Here is an 18,984-nt window from a genome sequence, read left to right on the forward strand (position 1 = left end):
GGACAGACTTGACGGACCCCAGGGACATACTAGTATACACGTCACGGAACACAGGAACGGACAGAATTGACGGACCCCAGGGACATACTAGTATACACGTCTCGGAACACAGGAACGGACAGACTTGACGGACCCCAGGAACATACTAGTATACATGTCTCGGAACACAGGAACGGACAGACTTGACGGACCCCAGGAACATACTAGTATACACGTCTCGGAACACAGGAACGGACAGACTTGACGGACCCCAGGGACATACTAGTATACACGTCTCGGAACACAGGAACGGACAGACTTGACGGACCCCAGGAACATACTAGTATACACGTCACGGAACACAGGAACGGACAGACTTGACGGACCCCAGGAACATACTAGTATACACGTCACGGAACACAGGAACGGACAGACTTGACGGACCCCAGGAACATACTAGTATACACGTCTCGGAACACAGGAACGGACAGACTTGACGGACCCCAGGAACATACTAGTATACACGTCTCGGAACACAGGAACGGACAGACTTGACGGACCCCAGGAACATACTAGTATACACGTCACGGAACACAGGAACGGACAGACTTGACGGACCCCAGGAACATACTAGTATACACGTCTCGGAACACAGGAACGGACAGACTTGACGGACCCCAGGAACATACTAGTATACACGTCTCGGAACACAGGAACGGACAGATTTGACGGACCCCAGGGACATACTAGTATACACGTCTCGGAACACAGGAACGGACAGACTTGACGGACCCCAGGGACATACTAGTATACACGTCTCGGAACACAGGAACGGACAGACTTGACGGACCCCAGGAACATACTAGTATACACGTCTCGGAACACAGGAACGGACAGACTTGACGGACCCCAGGAACATACTAGTATACACGTCTCGGAACACAGGAACGGACAGACTTGACGGACCCCAGGAACATACTAGTATACACGTCTCGGAACACAGGAACGGACAGACTTGACGGACCCCAGGAACATACTAGTATACACGTCTCGGAACACAGGAACGGACAGACTTGACGGACCCCAGGAACATACTAGTATACACGTCTCGGAACACAGGAACGGACAGACTTGACGGAACCAAATAATAGATAGACGTCACGGAACACAGGTACATGTTGACTTGACGGAACACAGAACGAAATGGACATGATGGAACACAGAAACAAACATACTTGTCGGAACCCGAGAACAAATAGATTTGACAGAACACAGGTCAAAAAGAGATATAGTCCACACCATCAAGGACGCAAGTTTTGTCAATAGGAGATATATGTATATATTTGCGGTCTTGATTGAACACAAATATACGAGTATATCTCTCAATGATATTGTGGGACGTCGTTTTGGTCCTCCATTGGAAGTACAGACACTAAGCAGTCATGCCTTGCTTGACATGCATTCCATGACATGCCTTGCTTGACATACCTTGTTTGACATGCCTTCCTTGACATACCTTGCTTGACATGCCTTGCTTGACATGCCTTGCTTGACGTGCCTTCCATGGCATGCCTTGCTTGACATGCCTTCCATGACATTGCTTGCTTGACATGCCTACCATGACATGTCTTGCTTGACATTCCTTCCATGACATGCCTTCAATGACAGGCCTTCCATGACATGCCTTGCTTGACATGCCTTCCATGACATGCCTTCCATGACATGCCTTGCTTGACATGCCTTGCTTGACATGCCTTGCTTGACATGCCTTGCTTGGCATGCCTTGCTTGATATGCCTTGCTTGACCTGCCTTAATTGACATGCCTTGCTTGACATGCCTTCCATGACATGCCTTGCTTGACATGCCTTCAATGACATGCCTTGCTTGACATGCCTTGCTTGACATGCCTTCCATGACATGCCTTGCTTGACATGCTTTGCATGACATGCCTTCCATGACATGCCTTCCATGACATGCCTTCCATGACATGCCTTCCCCATGACATGCTTTGCTTGACATGCCTTCAATGACATGTCCACCATGACATGCCTTGCTTGATTTTCCTTCCATGACATGCCTTGCTTGACATGCCTTCCATGACATGCCTTGCTTGACATGCCTTCCATGACATGCCTTGCTTGACATGCCTTCCTTGACATGCCTTCCATGACATGCCTTGATTGACATGCGTTCCATGACATGCCTTGCTTGTCATGACTTCCATGAAATGCCTTACATGACGTGCCTTGCTTGACATGCCTTCCATGACATGCCTTCCATGAAATGCCTTGCTTGACATGCATTCCATAACATACCTTGCTTGACATGCCTTCCATGACATGCCTTGCTTGACATTCTTTCTATGACATGCCTTCCATGATATACCTTCCGTGACATGCTTCCCATGACAGTCCTTGCATGACATGCCTTCCATGACATGCCTTGCTTGACATGCCTTCCATGACATGCCTTGCTTGACATTCCTTCCATGATATGCCTTGCTTGACATGCCTTCAACGACATGCCTTCCATGCCATGCCTTGCTTGACATGCCTTCCATGACATGCCTTGCTTGACATTCCTTCTATGACATGCCTTCCATGACATGCCTTGCTTGACATGCCTTCCATGACATGCCTTACTTGACATGCCTTCCATGACATGCCTTGCTTGACATGCCTTGCTTAACCTACCTTCCACGACATGCCTTCCACGACATGCCTTGCTTGACATGCATTGCTTGACATGCCTTCCATGACATGCCTTGCTTGACATGTCTTCCTTGACATGCCTTCCATGACATGTCTTACTTGGCATGCCTTCCGTGACATGCGTTCCATGACATGCCTTGCTTGTCATGACTTCGATGAAATGCTTGACATGACGTGCCTTCCTTGAGATGCCTTCCATTACATGCCTTGCTTGACATTCCTTCTATGACATGCCTTCCATGACATGCCTTCCGTGACATGCTTCCCATGACAGTCCTTGCATGACATTGCTTGACATGCCTTCCATGCCATGCCTTGCTTGACATGCCTTCAATTACATGCCTTGCTTGACATGCCTTCCATGACATGCCTTGCTTGACATGTCTTCCATGATATGCCTTGCTTGACATGCCTTCCATGACATGCCTTACTTGACATGCCTTCTATGACATGCCTTGCTTGACATGCCTTGCTTAACATGCCTTCCATGACATGCCTTGCTTGACATGCCTTCTATGACTTGCCTTGCTTGTCTTTTTGCAATCTCAGAAGAGAATCAAGTTCCATTCTCTCAAAACATTTAATTTTTTAACTTTGTACACCACTATCCCACATGACAAACCTAAGGAAAACCTTAATTCCTTGATCCATGGGGCTTTTGTTACAAAACGTGTTGAACACAGATACAGTTTCGTATCTATGTTCTGAGGATCAGGTTTATTTGTGAAAAATGAAAGCAAATGCCATCTGAAGTTTACTGAGAAAGCAATATGTGAAATGCTGGACATCCTAATTGAAAACATCCACGTCATTTTTGGGGGTAAGACATTTAGGCAAGCAGTAGGCATTCCCGATGGGCACCAAATGTTCTCCCCTTCTTGCGGATCTGTTTCATTATGCATATGAATCGGATTGGAAAAGTCATAACAATGTAATTTGGCCAAGACGTTTAACATTTTCTTCAGGTATATCGATGATCTGATGTCGTTCAATAACAATCAAATAGACAATTCCCTTCCTCTGATTTATACACCTGAACAAGAAGCAAAGGTGACCAGTCTCGAGCAATATTCCAGCAGCTCCAACCTTTGGCGTTTAAATTTCACAACTTTTGAGATACAGTCGTGCATACTCTTTCGTCATACTTCTCTAGCTCAGAAGTCGTTTGATCAATGTTACAACATTCACGGCCTCAGTAAACCTTTGTAAAGTTTTATGGTAGGCATTTCCAAATTTGACGCATCAGTGACAATATATTATATCCGATACTATTTTTACTTGTACCTTGTTTAATCAGGTGAACATTTGTATGAGTTTGTGACGGGTGCCACTGGTTGGGTAGGATACGCTCGCCTTATTGCGAACACCGGGTATCATTACTATTTGATAGTGATTCACAAATACATGCTCATGAGTCGGAATCATACAATCGACTCTGCTTCGTGCAGAGATTTCTGATGGATATGGAAAGGGCTTTGTCGCTTTATTTAAACGAATCTGGAATCTGGAAATAGTGTGTTTACGCGTTTCTCATGTTAATGTGTTCTTCACAGTCCTGTGTGGCACTACATCATTGTAAAACATCACCCCTTTCGGCTTAATTCGATTCACAAACAAAACTAAATCTTTTGAAAAAGCTTTTTTCCCTTGGAATGTATTTTCCTTTGTGAACATTGCCCTTTAGCTTCACAACCAGACGAAAATTGAGACAAAATAGTAACTAATATCTAATCAGTGCCTGATCACCTTTTGAAAGAAAAGATGTATTATCGTCCAGATTTGTTGTATCGACCTCCAGCAGTAATCTGACGCAGAGAGCACAAACTCAGCACCCGAGGCCTTTCATTTATTCGTTCTTCCACTTTCTACAAAAAGACATGCCAGACATTACCGTCAAAAAACGATCCTAAAATATCACTGCCTCGAGTACCATTGTCGCATCTGCGCGTGCGTCATAAGTCACATGACTTCATGAAGTGACGGAAACTAATTGCTTCGGTGTGTAAGGAAGCTACGGTGTCCGTCGCGATCGCACACCATCTCCACGTAAGGTCAGAGTAAATCAAAATACGTCAGGGTTGATGCCTCAGTCATGAGGTAATTAATTCTTAACACAGACTGCCTGGAACAGGACTGAAAACCAGAATACAATACTGTGACATTATTATAACTTTCCTTTGATCTCCGACAACGCCATTGCCGTCATTTGCTGTTTAATTTTCATCCCTAAAGACGTAGACGCGTGTAATGCTTTCTAATCTGCAGTGAATAAGAAGTCTGATTTACTTCAGAGCTGTGTTGTAACTTTTCAAAATCTTTACGAGTCGTTTAACAACAGAAGTTGTTGAAATGGTTCCATTGTATCAGCAGCAGAAACTTAATTGTTCTTCGAAGCGAATATGTGATAACAATGTACACTTTTTAACACATGGCCCTTAGAAGTTCAAACGGGAAGTCGTCAGCAGTAACATTTTTGTAACAAACAAAAACACGATTTTGAATATATTCTTTTACTAATTCTTCTTTTTACTTAAGTCTTTTGGCGCCTACAAAGCTATCAAAACGTTAATAACACATGCAGCCTTCCCATAAAGAAAACGTTAGATGAATGAATACATATCAAACTAAAGACGTCAAATGCAGTACTTTAATTATCTCCATTTAAGTATGATGCCATTGGGGCCAATATCCTGGGGTTTGATCCAACACGGATTCCGAGTAAGAGCATCCCAGTTCCATGCATCCTTCTTCCTCCAGAGCATACCAACCTGAGAAAGACAGATCCCCATCAAGGAGCATTCCAGCCCCAGGCATCCTTCGTCCTCCAGAGCATACCAACACGAGGAAGACAGATACCAAGCAAGGAGCATTCCAGCTCCAGGCATCCTTCTTCCTCCAGTGCATACCAACCAGGGGAAGACAGATCCCCAGCAAGGAGCATCACGCTGTCCCATGCATCCTTCCTCCAGAACATACCAACCAGATGAAGACAGATCCCAAGCAAGGAGCATTCCAGCTTCAGGCAGCCTTCTTCCTCCAGGGCATACCAACACGAGGAAGACAGATCCCAAGCAAGGAGCATTCCAGCTCCAGGCATCCTTCTTCTTCCAGTGCATACCAACCAGGGGAAGACAGATCCCCAGCAAGGAGCATCACGCTGTCCCATGCATCCTTCTCCCTCCAGAGCATACCAACCAGATGAAGACAGATCCCCATCAAGGAGCATTCCAGCTTCAGGCATCCTTCTTCCTCCAGAGCATACCAGCCAGGGGAAGACAGATCCCCATCAAGGAGCATTCCAGCTCACACAAGGCATCCTTCTTCCTCCAGAGCATACCAGCCAGGGGAACACAGATCCCCATCAAGGAGCATCACGCTGTCCCATGCATCCTTCTTCCTCCAGAGCATACCAACCAGATAAAGACAGATCCCCATCAAGGGGCATTCCAGCTCCATGCATCCTTCTTCCTCCAGAGCATACCATCCAGAGGAAGACAGATCCCCATCAAGGGGCATCACGTCGCACTGTGTCTCCTTCTTCCTCCAGGGCATACGAACTGGGGTCAGGTCAGATCCACAGTCAGAAGCAGTCTATTCTGGGAAGAAATCATCATAGTGAGGTGGGCTTCCCGTTCTAGGACAAGGGGATGGCGGAGGATGAGAGGACTGAGGAACAGTAGAATATGTAAACATTGCTGTGCGAATATTCAGCAAACTTTTTACTTACAGATCGAAATCTGTTGACACTGAGAAAATCCATATCTATACCCCATGCTTCTGGTACGAGAAGACACAAATAGAATTGAATACTCCCCGGGGAGCTGAGACAACAGTTGAAACGCACCTTGACACGTTGACCAGGGTACAAATGTAACGCTACATAACCCAGTGTGTAAACAGGCGCAATATTAATATGGTTTTATTGCGTGTCATCGTGGATCATTGTTCATACTATCAAACACTGGTTTGCCTGACCAAGACTGACTGGTATGGTGCAGACAAACCAAGAAACACAATTAGTCGTATATGGTTTTGAAACACCCCTTATTAGTGACATCAGACTTGTTGAAGCATCCTTTATTTGAACAAAGGGATGAAGCGGGACAGGCCAGGTATGGGAACCTCACGCTGTGCCTGAATCATGCTGGCTTCGAATGCCAGGTATGCCCAGATTTTGCTTCTCGTATTGTTAAGGGGCGGTCTGGTATCCTAGTGGTTAAAGCGTTCGCTCGTCACGCCGAAGACCCGGGTTCGATTCCCGACATTGGAACAATGTGTTAAGCCCGTGTCTGGTGTCCCCCGCCGTGATAATGCTGGAATATTGTTAAAAGCGGCGTAAATCCATGCTCACTCACTTACTCACTCACACACTCTTGTATTTTTAGCACCTTATGCATACCCGTGTTCGTTGGTGTCTCCAAATTGGTAAACGTTCAAGGCCTGCATCTCTTAGGGATTTGTTCAACTGACACACCCATGAATAACTGACACACGTTTTTTTTTAAAAGCAGCGTACGCATCATACCCAAATTTCTTACCCTTTGGCCAGAGGCGGCTGGGTAGCCCAGTGGTTAAAAAAACACAACCTGTGGTGGTCTGCTCAAAGTAATTGGGCAATTTAAATTGACGCAGATCGGATACGTTTATGACTTTGATGAAACCTTCGAGCACGGGAATGGTGCTGTTACACTGAGATCATGACCGCTGTGTTTGTTTGACTCATGCTGTTTAACGCCGCACCCAGCAATAGTCCAGCTAATTTATGGCGGTCTATAAATAATCGAGTCTGGACCAGAAAATCCAGTACTTGACATCATAAGCATCGATCCACTCAACTGGGATTATCATACAATGACATCAATCAACCAGGTCAGAGAGCCTGACCACCCGATCCTGTTAGTCGCCTTTAACGACAACCATAGGCGCCTTTTACAGCAAGCATGGGTTGCTGAAGACCTAATCAACCCCTGCCATCGGATCCTGGCTTGGACAAGGGACACAAGTGGGACGCAATCCGAAAATTCCGAAAAACTGGTAGCAGTAACAGCAGCCAGACATTTACGATGGACACGCTTCACTGTAAACCCATGGCAATGTCCAAGAGCACACATGGTACACTATAACAGGAACATATAAGCACGTTCTTAACAACAACACGAAACACATATAAGCGATTTATATCACAAAGACTTTAATTACAAAAATATCACATGTCAATTTTAACATTTTGACAAATGTTGCAGATCAAAAAAACATCAAAACTAGGCAAAGCATAGATATACACTTTAATGACAAACAATTTTGTAACTTCACAGTTTTAGTCTGGGGTATTACGCGTTAGTTTCAGCATTGTTTCAGCTAGCCGACACTCCCAGGATAACATGACACAACACAGAGACTGTGAAACAAGTACGTCACAAGTCTTCCTCGATGGTCGCCCATGTAAGTACTGACGACAACTTACCGTATTCGGCGCAATAAGCGCCCAGGGCGCTCTCAAAATTAGAAATAGGGGGCTCGTATTAGAATATAATTTTGGTGAGAAAAAAACAGATCTTAAATTTCGTGGTTTATGCTAACAGCCTGAAATGATACAAAAGAAAAGTCTGTGTGTATTATACACGACATATGTATTTTCCAGAATTTAATTGCCCATAATAAAGTGCATGTAACGCACGAGTGCGTATTATACACGAATAAATAAGGGGTGTTTACTGGGATTGTTCACTAGCAAATATATTAGCAAATATCGCCATGGGCGCTTGTTATAGCGGGGCGCTTATTACGTCGAATACGGTATCTCAAGTTATCTCAAGCACTAACTTTACACTTTACTATCAATCGCGTGAAGAAAAAAGGACAACGTAATCAGAACGCTATCGCATCCGTCTGTGGAATCCTTTAAAAGATAGTTATTTCACACACGGTTTGGAACAACCAAAATCATGCGTAATGGGCAGTAAGAAACATCCACGACCCCTTACTATTGTTATCAAGGGGATTTAGAGTAACAAACACAAGAATAGTAGCCAAAATAAATCCATTATTACACATACTAGAGAATACAATGGTTTCATGAATAAAAGCAATTCTGGAACACATTATAAGAGCAGGATGCTGGAATGTAATTTTCTGAACACCCTACTGCAACCATTGTGGAGATCTTATATGACGTCACAAGGCAGAAAATGAAGCGACGTTATTTACAATGTCAAGGTAAATGGTCACGTGAGCAATGCAACCAATAGAATGGGAGAGATATAAATATCACCTAGAGAACTATAGGTAGACTAGCATTCTATTATGACAAGGAGATTCATTGGTTTTGTTGGGCGCCTACAAAACTATAAAATAAAAACGTTAATAACACATACAGGGCAGCATTCACACAAAGAACACGTTAGATGAATGAATACTTGTGCATATCAATTTGAACACCATTGATAAGTAATCCCCAATGAAATGAATACTTTGATATACTGATATAGAGTTTTAATGTTGATGCTATCGAAGCTTCGGTATACCATGGACGTTTTTATGCGTTTCTCGTTTTTAATTAGTTCTACGTATGATTAATCTAAATATTGATTAATTACCAAATTGACCAAAAATGAGGTCGATACATATCATAATCATAAACACTAAATAATGTTGGGCATGACAGTTAATAGTTTTTTTATGGAAACAATTGTTTTCTATAAACAAGCAGCTTCTAGGTTCAACAAACAATCATTTTCCAACTCAAATATATTATTTTTTTATCTTGACCAAAATGCAAATTTTAAAGCATTTCACAAAATATCTATTTACAATACACAGTCAACAATTTCATAAAATACAATACGTTATCGCTGTTTCCTAGGCATGTGATGATGCAGCGATGGGCAAATTAAACTTGTATATGAGCAATGATACACATGTTTTATTAAAAAAAATCAACTCACACTATACATTATAGTTCAGCCAATACAGATAACTATTGGATGCTGAGAGTACATCACTGATTTACAGCATAATGCAGTATGTAAATAACAATACATATTGACGTTAACAAAACAAAAACTACCTTCGTTAAGGACATGAACCTCATGCTGTACCGTCCAAGGTTTACACATGACCAGAGACAAGGGAAAGCCAACGAACGGGCGAATTGCCTTAACAAATTACAGCATGATTTCTTCTCCGTCATAAAAGGGGATTGAGGTCACCTTAACGTGTGTCAAGTAATGTGAACAGATGCCCCAAGGGAGATTCAGACTGATGTTTAACGATAACATGGTGATTTCCTTAACTAACCTGGCATTCGTGGTCAAAGAAGATGGAGTGACTCTTGCCAGTGGTAAAATGAGTTCAGAGATTGTGTTGTGGACACAGTCTCCGCAGCGCCGATATAGCAATTGGTCATCGGTAGATTCGAAACAGATGTGGAATTATGTCTTAACCGATCAGTTCAGAAATCTTATCGACCAATATTATTAGGAACGCCAGATCCCACCAACAAAGGAACTTAATAACTATCATTCGCTTAATAATTAACATTCACTCTAACTTAAAATCCGCTAGTGAAATAGAATGCCAGATTGGGGAGGTAGGTTTAGACACACGTCGATGATGTATCCTTATGTGTCCCCCTGCAATGCAATGACGTTGGGGTAAAATGTACACAATGTACCACGTACTAGTTGTATTTAAAGCCACACTCAGCAATATTCCAGGTATATGACTGGACTAATTATCGGGGAGCAAAACACACTATCCACCAAGTCACTCAGCCCGACCACCGATCCATTTTGTCGCCTATTTTGACCTGCATAGGTTGCTGGGACTTCTAACCAGGAATCACCATTGTCAACCACGGACCTAACGAAGCTGATAAATACGTCCACAAAATATACAGACAGTCGGTAGCCGGCAAATGTACGGAGACAAAATAGAGGACAAAGGATCCCCCTGCAAATTTGGTGTAATTTGGCAGAGTGGAGACAGAAATGTGAACAGGGATCTGGGAACGAGTAACAAGCACCATTGTCAGCAGTTAATGGACTTAGAATCTGATGACCGTCTTCTATATGCCTAGCAACGGCCTCTTACCTTGGCCAATGCCCATTGAAGACTTAGACTTCATACTCTCGAGACAGCGTGATTGGGGATGATGTAATGACTGACTTGAGATGCCACGTCCTTGCTTTGTGTTACGATAACGCCTGTTCAACAAAGACCTGTAACATTGACGCTGACGAGTGCCGCAGCCCTGATGGCAACGTTACACAGGATGTATTACTCCTAGCTAGTCCTCCGCTAACCAGAACAACAATCAACAACATAATAGATTATTAGAAACAATGGTATTTTTACAATGGATTCGAATTCGAATATTTTCATAAACGAACGTCAACTCTTTGCACTTTTTTACATGCATATAGCGATGACAAGATCACTTAGAAATAGAGCATTTTTTTCAAAATATCTCACGCATCCCTCAGAATTAGATTCAATTCGAACACACACACACACACATATTCATTCACTCATACGCCATTCAGAAGTAGCTTCACGCAAACTCACAGACGTAGCATACAGTCATATTCAACCTCAGAGCTTGAACAGGCCAAAATAGTTAGACTTAGGGTCCCTCGAGACCATGGTGATGTTAGAGACCTTCACAAAAACTTCATCGCCTTGGCGGAGATGGAACACAGCCCCAAGGTAGCTGGTGTACTCCCCAAAGGCCTTGTTCTGTCCCCAACACTTTGTGATGGAGTTCTGGATGAGCGTCTCCTCGCCGCCGTGAGGGTAAATGATGTTGTAGCGGTAGAGATAGTGGGAGAGGGAGGGGGACTCCGTGCTGTAGGAGCTGCTGCTACCGTCATTGCGGACGTTGAAAACCTCGAGGAAGGAGATTTGGCTGTAGACGTAGAAGAGGCCGTCGGTGGGAACCACGATGCGGCCATGTCGGTAGCTGACGTGGTCGCTGAAGGCAAGGTCTGTGGAATAGATCCAACTCGAGATGGGGAACTGCTTGCCTGGAACTGAAGAGGAAGAATATGTGTAGCCCATTGTTATTCTGACGTGATTGTATTCAACATCAACTTATAATTGACTTGGCTCACAGGCCATAGTTTGTTCCACGAGTATCAAGTACATTCAGATGTCGTCACTGTAGCATCTACCATCTACCTTTTCAATTTATAATATTAATGTAATTGCTTGTCTCCATCAAAAGTACATATTTTCAGGGAACAAGCATTTTTCTGCTTAAACTCTAACTTGATTATGTTAGTTTATTTTGTTTGTATCAACATCAACATTTTCACTGGCACGTTATTGTTACGTATGCTATTTTATCTGAAACACGCCGATTGCATAAGGAATTTGCTTTGGTTACAATAGTTCACAGAATAATTCTTATATTGCAACAGAGAAAATAATACCAGTTTGTATAGTACACTTTAGGAAAAACACGCTAATAGAGGAATCGACTCAGTGCACCTTTCTCGAGCCTGCACGTTCCAAGTAAGACGACTTTGAAGCATAACTATTCATTTAACAATCACATGCCGGTCAAAGTGGACACAAATTTCATGGATAACAACTTGTTTTATTATCATGTAGAAGGATCTATACCGAGACGTCGATCATACAGTATGATAAAGAAGATGTTATCCATTAAGGTTGTGCCTCATCCGTCATCTTCTGAGAAATGCCTTTCAAACGATACACATGCCAGTGTTCAGAATCATCCCATGATTACAGTGAATGATATCCAATCAAAAGGAACTATTCCATGTAGACACAGCCTGAATTTCCTGAATACTGAAACTGAAACTCTCCAGGTCACCTAATTTCAACACCTCAACCACCCAGTGTACACGGGACAACACTTGGCTGTTTACCTTGGGTTTGATCCATGCGTTGAACATCCCCCATCAGATGGGCGGCAGGCCTGTCCACGTCTGTGGCGGACCCCATGCTGCTGCTGGGGATCTTGATATTACCTGAAACACAAAGAAAAACGTAAGTTCACTTCAACCTAAAACATCAACTTCAACGTAATGGGGGTGGTGTGGTAGTCTGCTGTTCTAATCTCCACATGGGTACAATGTGTGTTGCTAAAAACGACGTAAAACCAAACTCACTCATTCACTAAACGTATTGATCGCTCTGAAAACAATGTTTGTAACAGTTACTGTTGACAATATCCATTCATATGCACAGAATTTAGCAAAATATTTAATTTGCATAATGGTAACGGGTGAGAAAGTGAAAATGTTTTAATGCCGCATCAGCATTTTTTCAGCTATTCGCGCCAACGGCAAACACCTACAACAATATCGATCAGTACCAGTGTATCACCTGACAGCGAAACCGAGAACAGTTATGAACTGTATACAAAATATTAATTTACATTTCCATGCAATCCAGAAATTGTATTGTTTACCAGCCTCGATCAGACATCAAGTATACATTTATGTCATTCACAATAAGGGAACTAAAACAAGTTATTACATTTAATGTGCAATTCGTCAAACAAAGAAATTGTATTTTGTATTAGAGAACGATAAGAACCACAGCTGGAATCAGCACAGGATGGATGAAGAAAACCCGAACTTTAGAACAAATCTTGACAAATGAATATCTAACCCGTGAATCGTCCTCGCGTCAGAGAAACAAAACCGGATTAGAGATATCCAGATTTACGAGGTTCAACTGTACATAGATTGTTGTTGTCTCCCCTGAGCTGCCAAACATCCTGCCATTGATGTGCAATAAATGTAACTATGGCAGCAGAGATTGAGGTCGGCTATACTGCTTCGATCACACCTTATCATTAACCTCCCTGCTCGCCATCTACAGAGATCGCTTCATCTGATTGGCTGCTCGGATTTGAATCTCAAGGGAGCGTGCCTATGATTGGCTGTTCTGAATGACTCCCAAAGGGATACTGGGTTCCTATTGGATGATGTGATTCCGGGAGTCTGGCAAACAACACGCTCAACATTGATTCAGTTCGTCATAATGAATTATCCTCCGTGGAATTGGGTTTTTACGTCAGATTTGGATTGTAAAGAATCGTTTTATGAATTTATCTCTGATTCCTTAATAGGAGTCATTGTGACTGAAGACTGTTTTGTCACACGGAACTGAGTGAGCTACCCGACCGCCCCCCACACGGAAATGAAATGACTGACTTATGGGACAGGAAAAAATATAGGAAATTAAATGGAATTTCCTTGTTCACTATGCGAATTATTGCATATATGCTATTAATTCAAAATTATGTTTTAGATGATAAAGTCAAGTCCTTATTAATGCAGATCAAAAAGGCAAATGGTTTTATTTTAGATAATTAGATTTTGATATTGATAAAAAGGAGCGGTTTGTGTGCATAGCTATTATTCATACAAACGAATAAGACAGGCAGTGCCTCACAAAAGATTTTATGTTTTGTTAAAAATAAATACAGGCCATCAATTATATTCGCATCAAATCACGAGTACAACAGGCTGAGATTGGAATCAATTGAGAGCTTTCCAATGCCTGCATTAAAATTGAATAAAACCATGAAGTATCCATGGCAACCAATTCCTCATTTTACAAAGAGAAGCCTCACAACGGAGTTTCCCTGAACGATGCCACAATCCCTCTATCAGAACGTTGCAAATGCCCCGCAATAAACAAAACTATGACACTGGGAAAGTGCTAAATCAACAAATCAGCACCAGCACTGGCACTCATTAAAGTTGGCATTATTACACAAAACTAACATGTATTGGCGTAAGATCGACAGCTGAGAGATCGATAGATCAATCAATACTTGATGATTACATTCCGCGATCAGAGCACTTGGCCTTAGAGCAATGCCGGCGTGTTTACTCACTATAATATGCAATCATAGAGTATTCACTTTCCCTGAAGGCAATTAACAGCGATGTGCTAATGCTGTATTTCCAACCACTTTTTCACACACTGCAAAGGAATCTGGGTAATTTCACAATCAGACGAACGTTATTCTCTGACAAAACTCTCAAAAACACACAGTCTTAATTACGTTTTCTCGCCTTTGCGTATTTATCCGTACCGACATGCTATTATAACAAGTGCAGCCAGCAAGTTTAATGACCAAGTTCTCCCTCCGCATAATAATGACTTCACGCGGCGAAAGAAAATACCCTCGTAGAATTTGACAAGTGACTTTAAATTGCGACGCAATCAGGGTTGTGGCAAAGTGGAAAAGAAATTTAATCTAGATTTATTTTAAGACCCTTCACGTGCTATTGCGTCAACATAAGGAGACACAGCCTCTCCTGAAAATTGGCACGTGAGCGAATAAAGGCAACCATTAAGTGTTCTCTTAACATGGAGTTTGAAGGTGCAGGGACAGTCAATGCACAGTTATGACTAAGAAACAACTTAACTACCATTTTCCTCAAATTAGAACCGTTTCAGGAAATATATATTTTAGTTGGAACAAACGGGCTTATAATAATAACACAAACAGATTTTTAATACTTTCATGTTACATTCATTTTATATCCATGTTATATCTCAAAATCGTTATATGCCAGACGTTTCAGTTTGACCTTACTTTGGTAGTTTGGTTCAAGGTAATAAAGCGCTGTGTCTGTCAATGCCACGTCCACTTTCCTTGGCTATCATCGCTACACAAACGCATTGAAATCGGAGACCTTTCAGCACAAGGAGATAAGTGAATATCACGGCTGTAATCATTCCACCACATTACGAGACACGGAAAAGTAAGGACGGCAGTGAGTTTGAATACAATTCGGACATGATAGAGAAGTCTCGGTCCCTGTCGTTTCCGACTTCAATCAAAATCACAAATTTAATACACCGGTACCGCCATTCAGCAGTGAAAAAGATGCAGATTGCTCTCGGGGCGTGATGAGATTAAGTGTGCTCAGATAATGATGACGTGACCACTCATTGCGGTGTAATCTCGAACCAGGGACAGTGCATATTAGCTGTCAACGTTGTGCTTTGATTAGCCCGTAATTACAATTTTGGTGCTAGGTTAATCGTACTATTGACTTCTGCCAAACATTATAATATGACCAAGTTTGTTATAGACTCATGGGCGGCACGCACAGGTTATTAGTTCAAAGGCGGCACGGGTTAGTAGTTCAATGGAATAATGATTGTTAGTTCAATAGTCATGTTGTCTATGTAACATGTTTCCGCTAAAGTGATGGCAAAATTACAAGAAAGTATAATAAAAATGTTATAGGCTGAAAACAGTCTTCGAAACACTGCAAGGTCCAAAACATAACTATGATACCATTATGAAACAGCAATTTCTTAGTTGTTTTATGTTTAGTTACCATCAACCATGGTGTGTACTTTATTCTGCCTGGCAGTTTTTACCACAACACTTCTGTTAAAGGTGTTTGTTTTGTTTGTTCCTTGATTAACGCCGCACTCAGCAATGTTCCAGCTATATGACGGCGGTCTGTAAATAATCGAGTCTGACCAGACAGTCCAGTGATTGATATCATGAGCATCGATCTACACAATTGGGATACGGTGACATGCATCAACCAAGTCAGCGAACCTGACAACCCGATCCCGTTAGTCGCCTCTTTCGACATAATTATGCATGTCACAGTATCCCAATTGCGTGGATCGATGCTCATAGTGTTAATCACTGGATTGTCTAGTCAGAATCGATTATTTACAGACCGCCGTCATATAGCTGGAACATTGCTGAGTGCGGCGTTAAACAAGGAACAAACAAAACAAACACCTTTAACAGAAGTGTTGTGGTAAAAACTGCCAGGCAGAATAAAGTACACACCATGGTTGATGGTAACTAAACATAAAACAACTAAGAAATTGCTGTTTCATACTGGTATCATAGTTATGTTTTGGGCCTTGCAGTGTTTCGAAGACTGTTTTCAGCCTATATACAGCATACAACTACAGCAAATAGTCGGGACAAAAAAGTAAGTTCGTTACATCCGTCAGTTTGTTATAAGCGTGTTCGTTATAAACGTAGTTTACTGTACAAGGTTTCTACACGTTTTCTTCCGAACACGGGCATCGCCCTGACTAAACAAGGATCTGGAATTCGAACCTCGACCACCGCAGGCAATGGTCGAACCTCACAGCGACAAGAGGCAGACCACTTCCACCGACCGTTCCACTACAAATGTGTTGATTTATAAGCGTATGCTGCGACAACCACTCAGTCAAACAGTGCCGTTACCGATGACGAACTTGAGTTCCATTATCTCAAAGTAACTCACACCAAGCTCACAAAACCCACTCCAACTCAACGTCACTGATTAACCGAGCAATGGTCCTGTCTGAGATTTCACCTAACAGAGGATGCGGACTAAAGTAACCGTATCTTTCAGCTCGAGTGCTGTTGGTAATCCCAGAGGTAATCCGGCCTCCACAAGGGGATAACACGGAGAAACCCAACACTCCACATCTCCACAGTGGCACGGGAGCCAATCTATCAGAAATGACACATGTTCATTCAAGTGGTTTTGAAATAAATTTGAGCTATCGCTGTGAGTGAGAATTCATGTTTCTGCAACAAGTAAACATTTCAAATGCTGCGGGATTATTTCTCCTTGTCAGGACTCGGTGACAGGCACCATTGCTCCTGCTGAGAAACTCCAATTTGGGATATTTGAAATAATCAAACATAGCATATCTTTTTCCAACTGGGGAAAATGGTTCTCCGTAATGGGATTGTGTGTTTGAACACGACAATACAGCGACAGGGTGCTGGTGGTGTAATTATAAAATGTATTGACTTAGTGTTGAGTTATGCAGTAATGACGGTTGGAGAGTAACATTTGATATGATGGTTTAATGGATACATAAAAACAGAAAATCGGGGAAGTTTGAAAAAGAAAAACAGCAAATGTAACCGATTCATTATAGCCACACCAAGCCTGGATACGCTATTAAAAACGAAGGGGAGCATTTTGTTATCACCATCCGGAAAATTACCTCATCAATTTCAAAGGAATTTTTTTAAATGCTTCAAAATGTGGGGTGCGCATGCTTGTACAAACACTCACCCCTTCTCCCCTCTCAATCCGCGTACGGGCTTTTAATAAACATGATTTAACCCATTGTTTCACCCTGTCTGTATAAAATGAGTTTGTAGAAATAGACACCGTTTAAGGCCATACAGCTTTAAAGCAGCAATATGATTGTACACCATTCACAACTATGTGCAATCGAACCCAGTAACGACAAGCACGCTTCCTTATTGGCTACCTATCGACGTTACCAATATGTCGAAATTTCCAACATCGATGAATCACAACCTCCGTCTGTCCGGCTAAGATTAGAAACAAAGGACTGCTCCACGTTCCTACAAAATTAATCATAACGACAAAAAGGCCATTTCCTTGTCTTCTGAGCGGCCGTCTCTTACTGCCTGTATGAACGAAGAAATGCAATTTCTACCTGTAGATTAGATCTCACTCCAAACGCTACCTGTGAGGTAATCGATAATGCAGTGATTGATTACAGGTAACACTTTGATAGAGAGACATGAATCACATGAATAATGGAAAATGACACTCCGCCATGTTGGTTTAGCTCCACTCACGCCACCCTGCTCATCTACTTCAAGTCTCGCCTAAGCGCTGGCTCTGGTAGGCTGGCATTATGCAGTCTTCAACGCTCTGGACTCGCCATCGTGATTGCTGCATAATATATCTCATTCTGTGTATTGTACACCGCAGCGCTCACTGTTGTATATGCCGGGCACCGATACTCGCCCACAGTACAGTGGCCCACACAATGGGTTTCCGTTTGCTGTAGAGCATCAGAAGGCTACGATACATTGATGTATTCGATGAATTATCAACTATGACACATCTATTCTTTATAATGTACTTCAACTATCAGAAGTACCCACAACCTGTTCATGTAACAGATCTGAATCTTTTATGTTTGTTGTTTAATGCCAGCAATATTCCAGCTATATGATGGCGGTCTGTAAGTAATCGAGTCCGGACCACAATCTTTCAAGAAACGTTTTGAGAGGAATATACAAAGATAGGGGATGTTATGGATCATGATATTGTACTGATTCGTCGAAATTTCCGTCAGTGGTCGTAGACGAAATGTACAGAGCCCACAGTTAACTCAACAGCATTCATTCTGTGATTACATTGATGGCTCAAGTCATGACTTAAAGATCTTCAAAGGACAGTAAACTTGACCACCTGCCGAAATAGATCCACAAAGCGCAAAATGCAAAACAGATCTGGCACTCATAAAAAAGCGATTGTCGCCGCATCAAGC

General features: G+C 42.3%; 1 protein-coding gene across 1 annotated transcript in view; it reads right to left on the minus strand.

Annotated features, from left to right (window-relative positions):
• Positions 1-7,860: 7,860 nt before the first annotated feature.
• The window catches only part of LOC139447544 (tumor necrosis factor ligand superfamily member 10-like), a 68,857-nt gene continuing 57,733 nt past the window's right edge, over positions 7,861-18,984 (minus strand). Inside the window, exons 3-4 of the mRNA XM_071228948.1 lie at positions 12,585-12,686; positions 7,861-11,720 (exon numbers count right to left, since the gene is read on the minus strand). Coding sequence (XP_071085049.1) covers positions 11,284-11,720; positions 12,585-12,686 — 539 coding nt within the window. The 3' untranslated portion in view covers positions 7,861-11,283. The remainder of the gene's footprint in view (positions 11,721-12,584; positions 12,687-18,984) is intronic.

The sequence above is a fragment of the Haliotis cracherodii genome, unplaced genomic scaffold (genome assembly GCF_022045235.1).
Source record: "Haliotis cracherodii isolate W230 unplaced genomic scaffold, xgHalCrac1.p SCAF_7, whole genome shotgun sequence".
NCBI classification, from domain to species: domain Eukaryota; kingdom Metazoa; phylum Mollusca; class Gastropoda; order Lepetellida; family Haliotidae; genus Haliotis; species Haliotis cracherodii.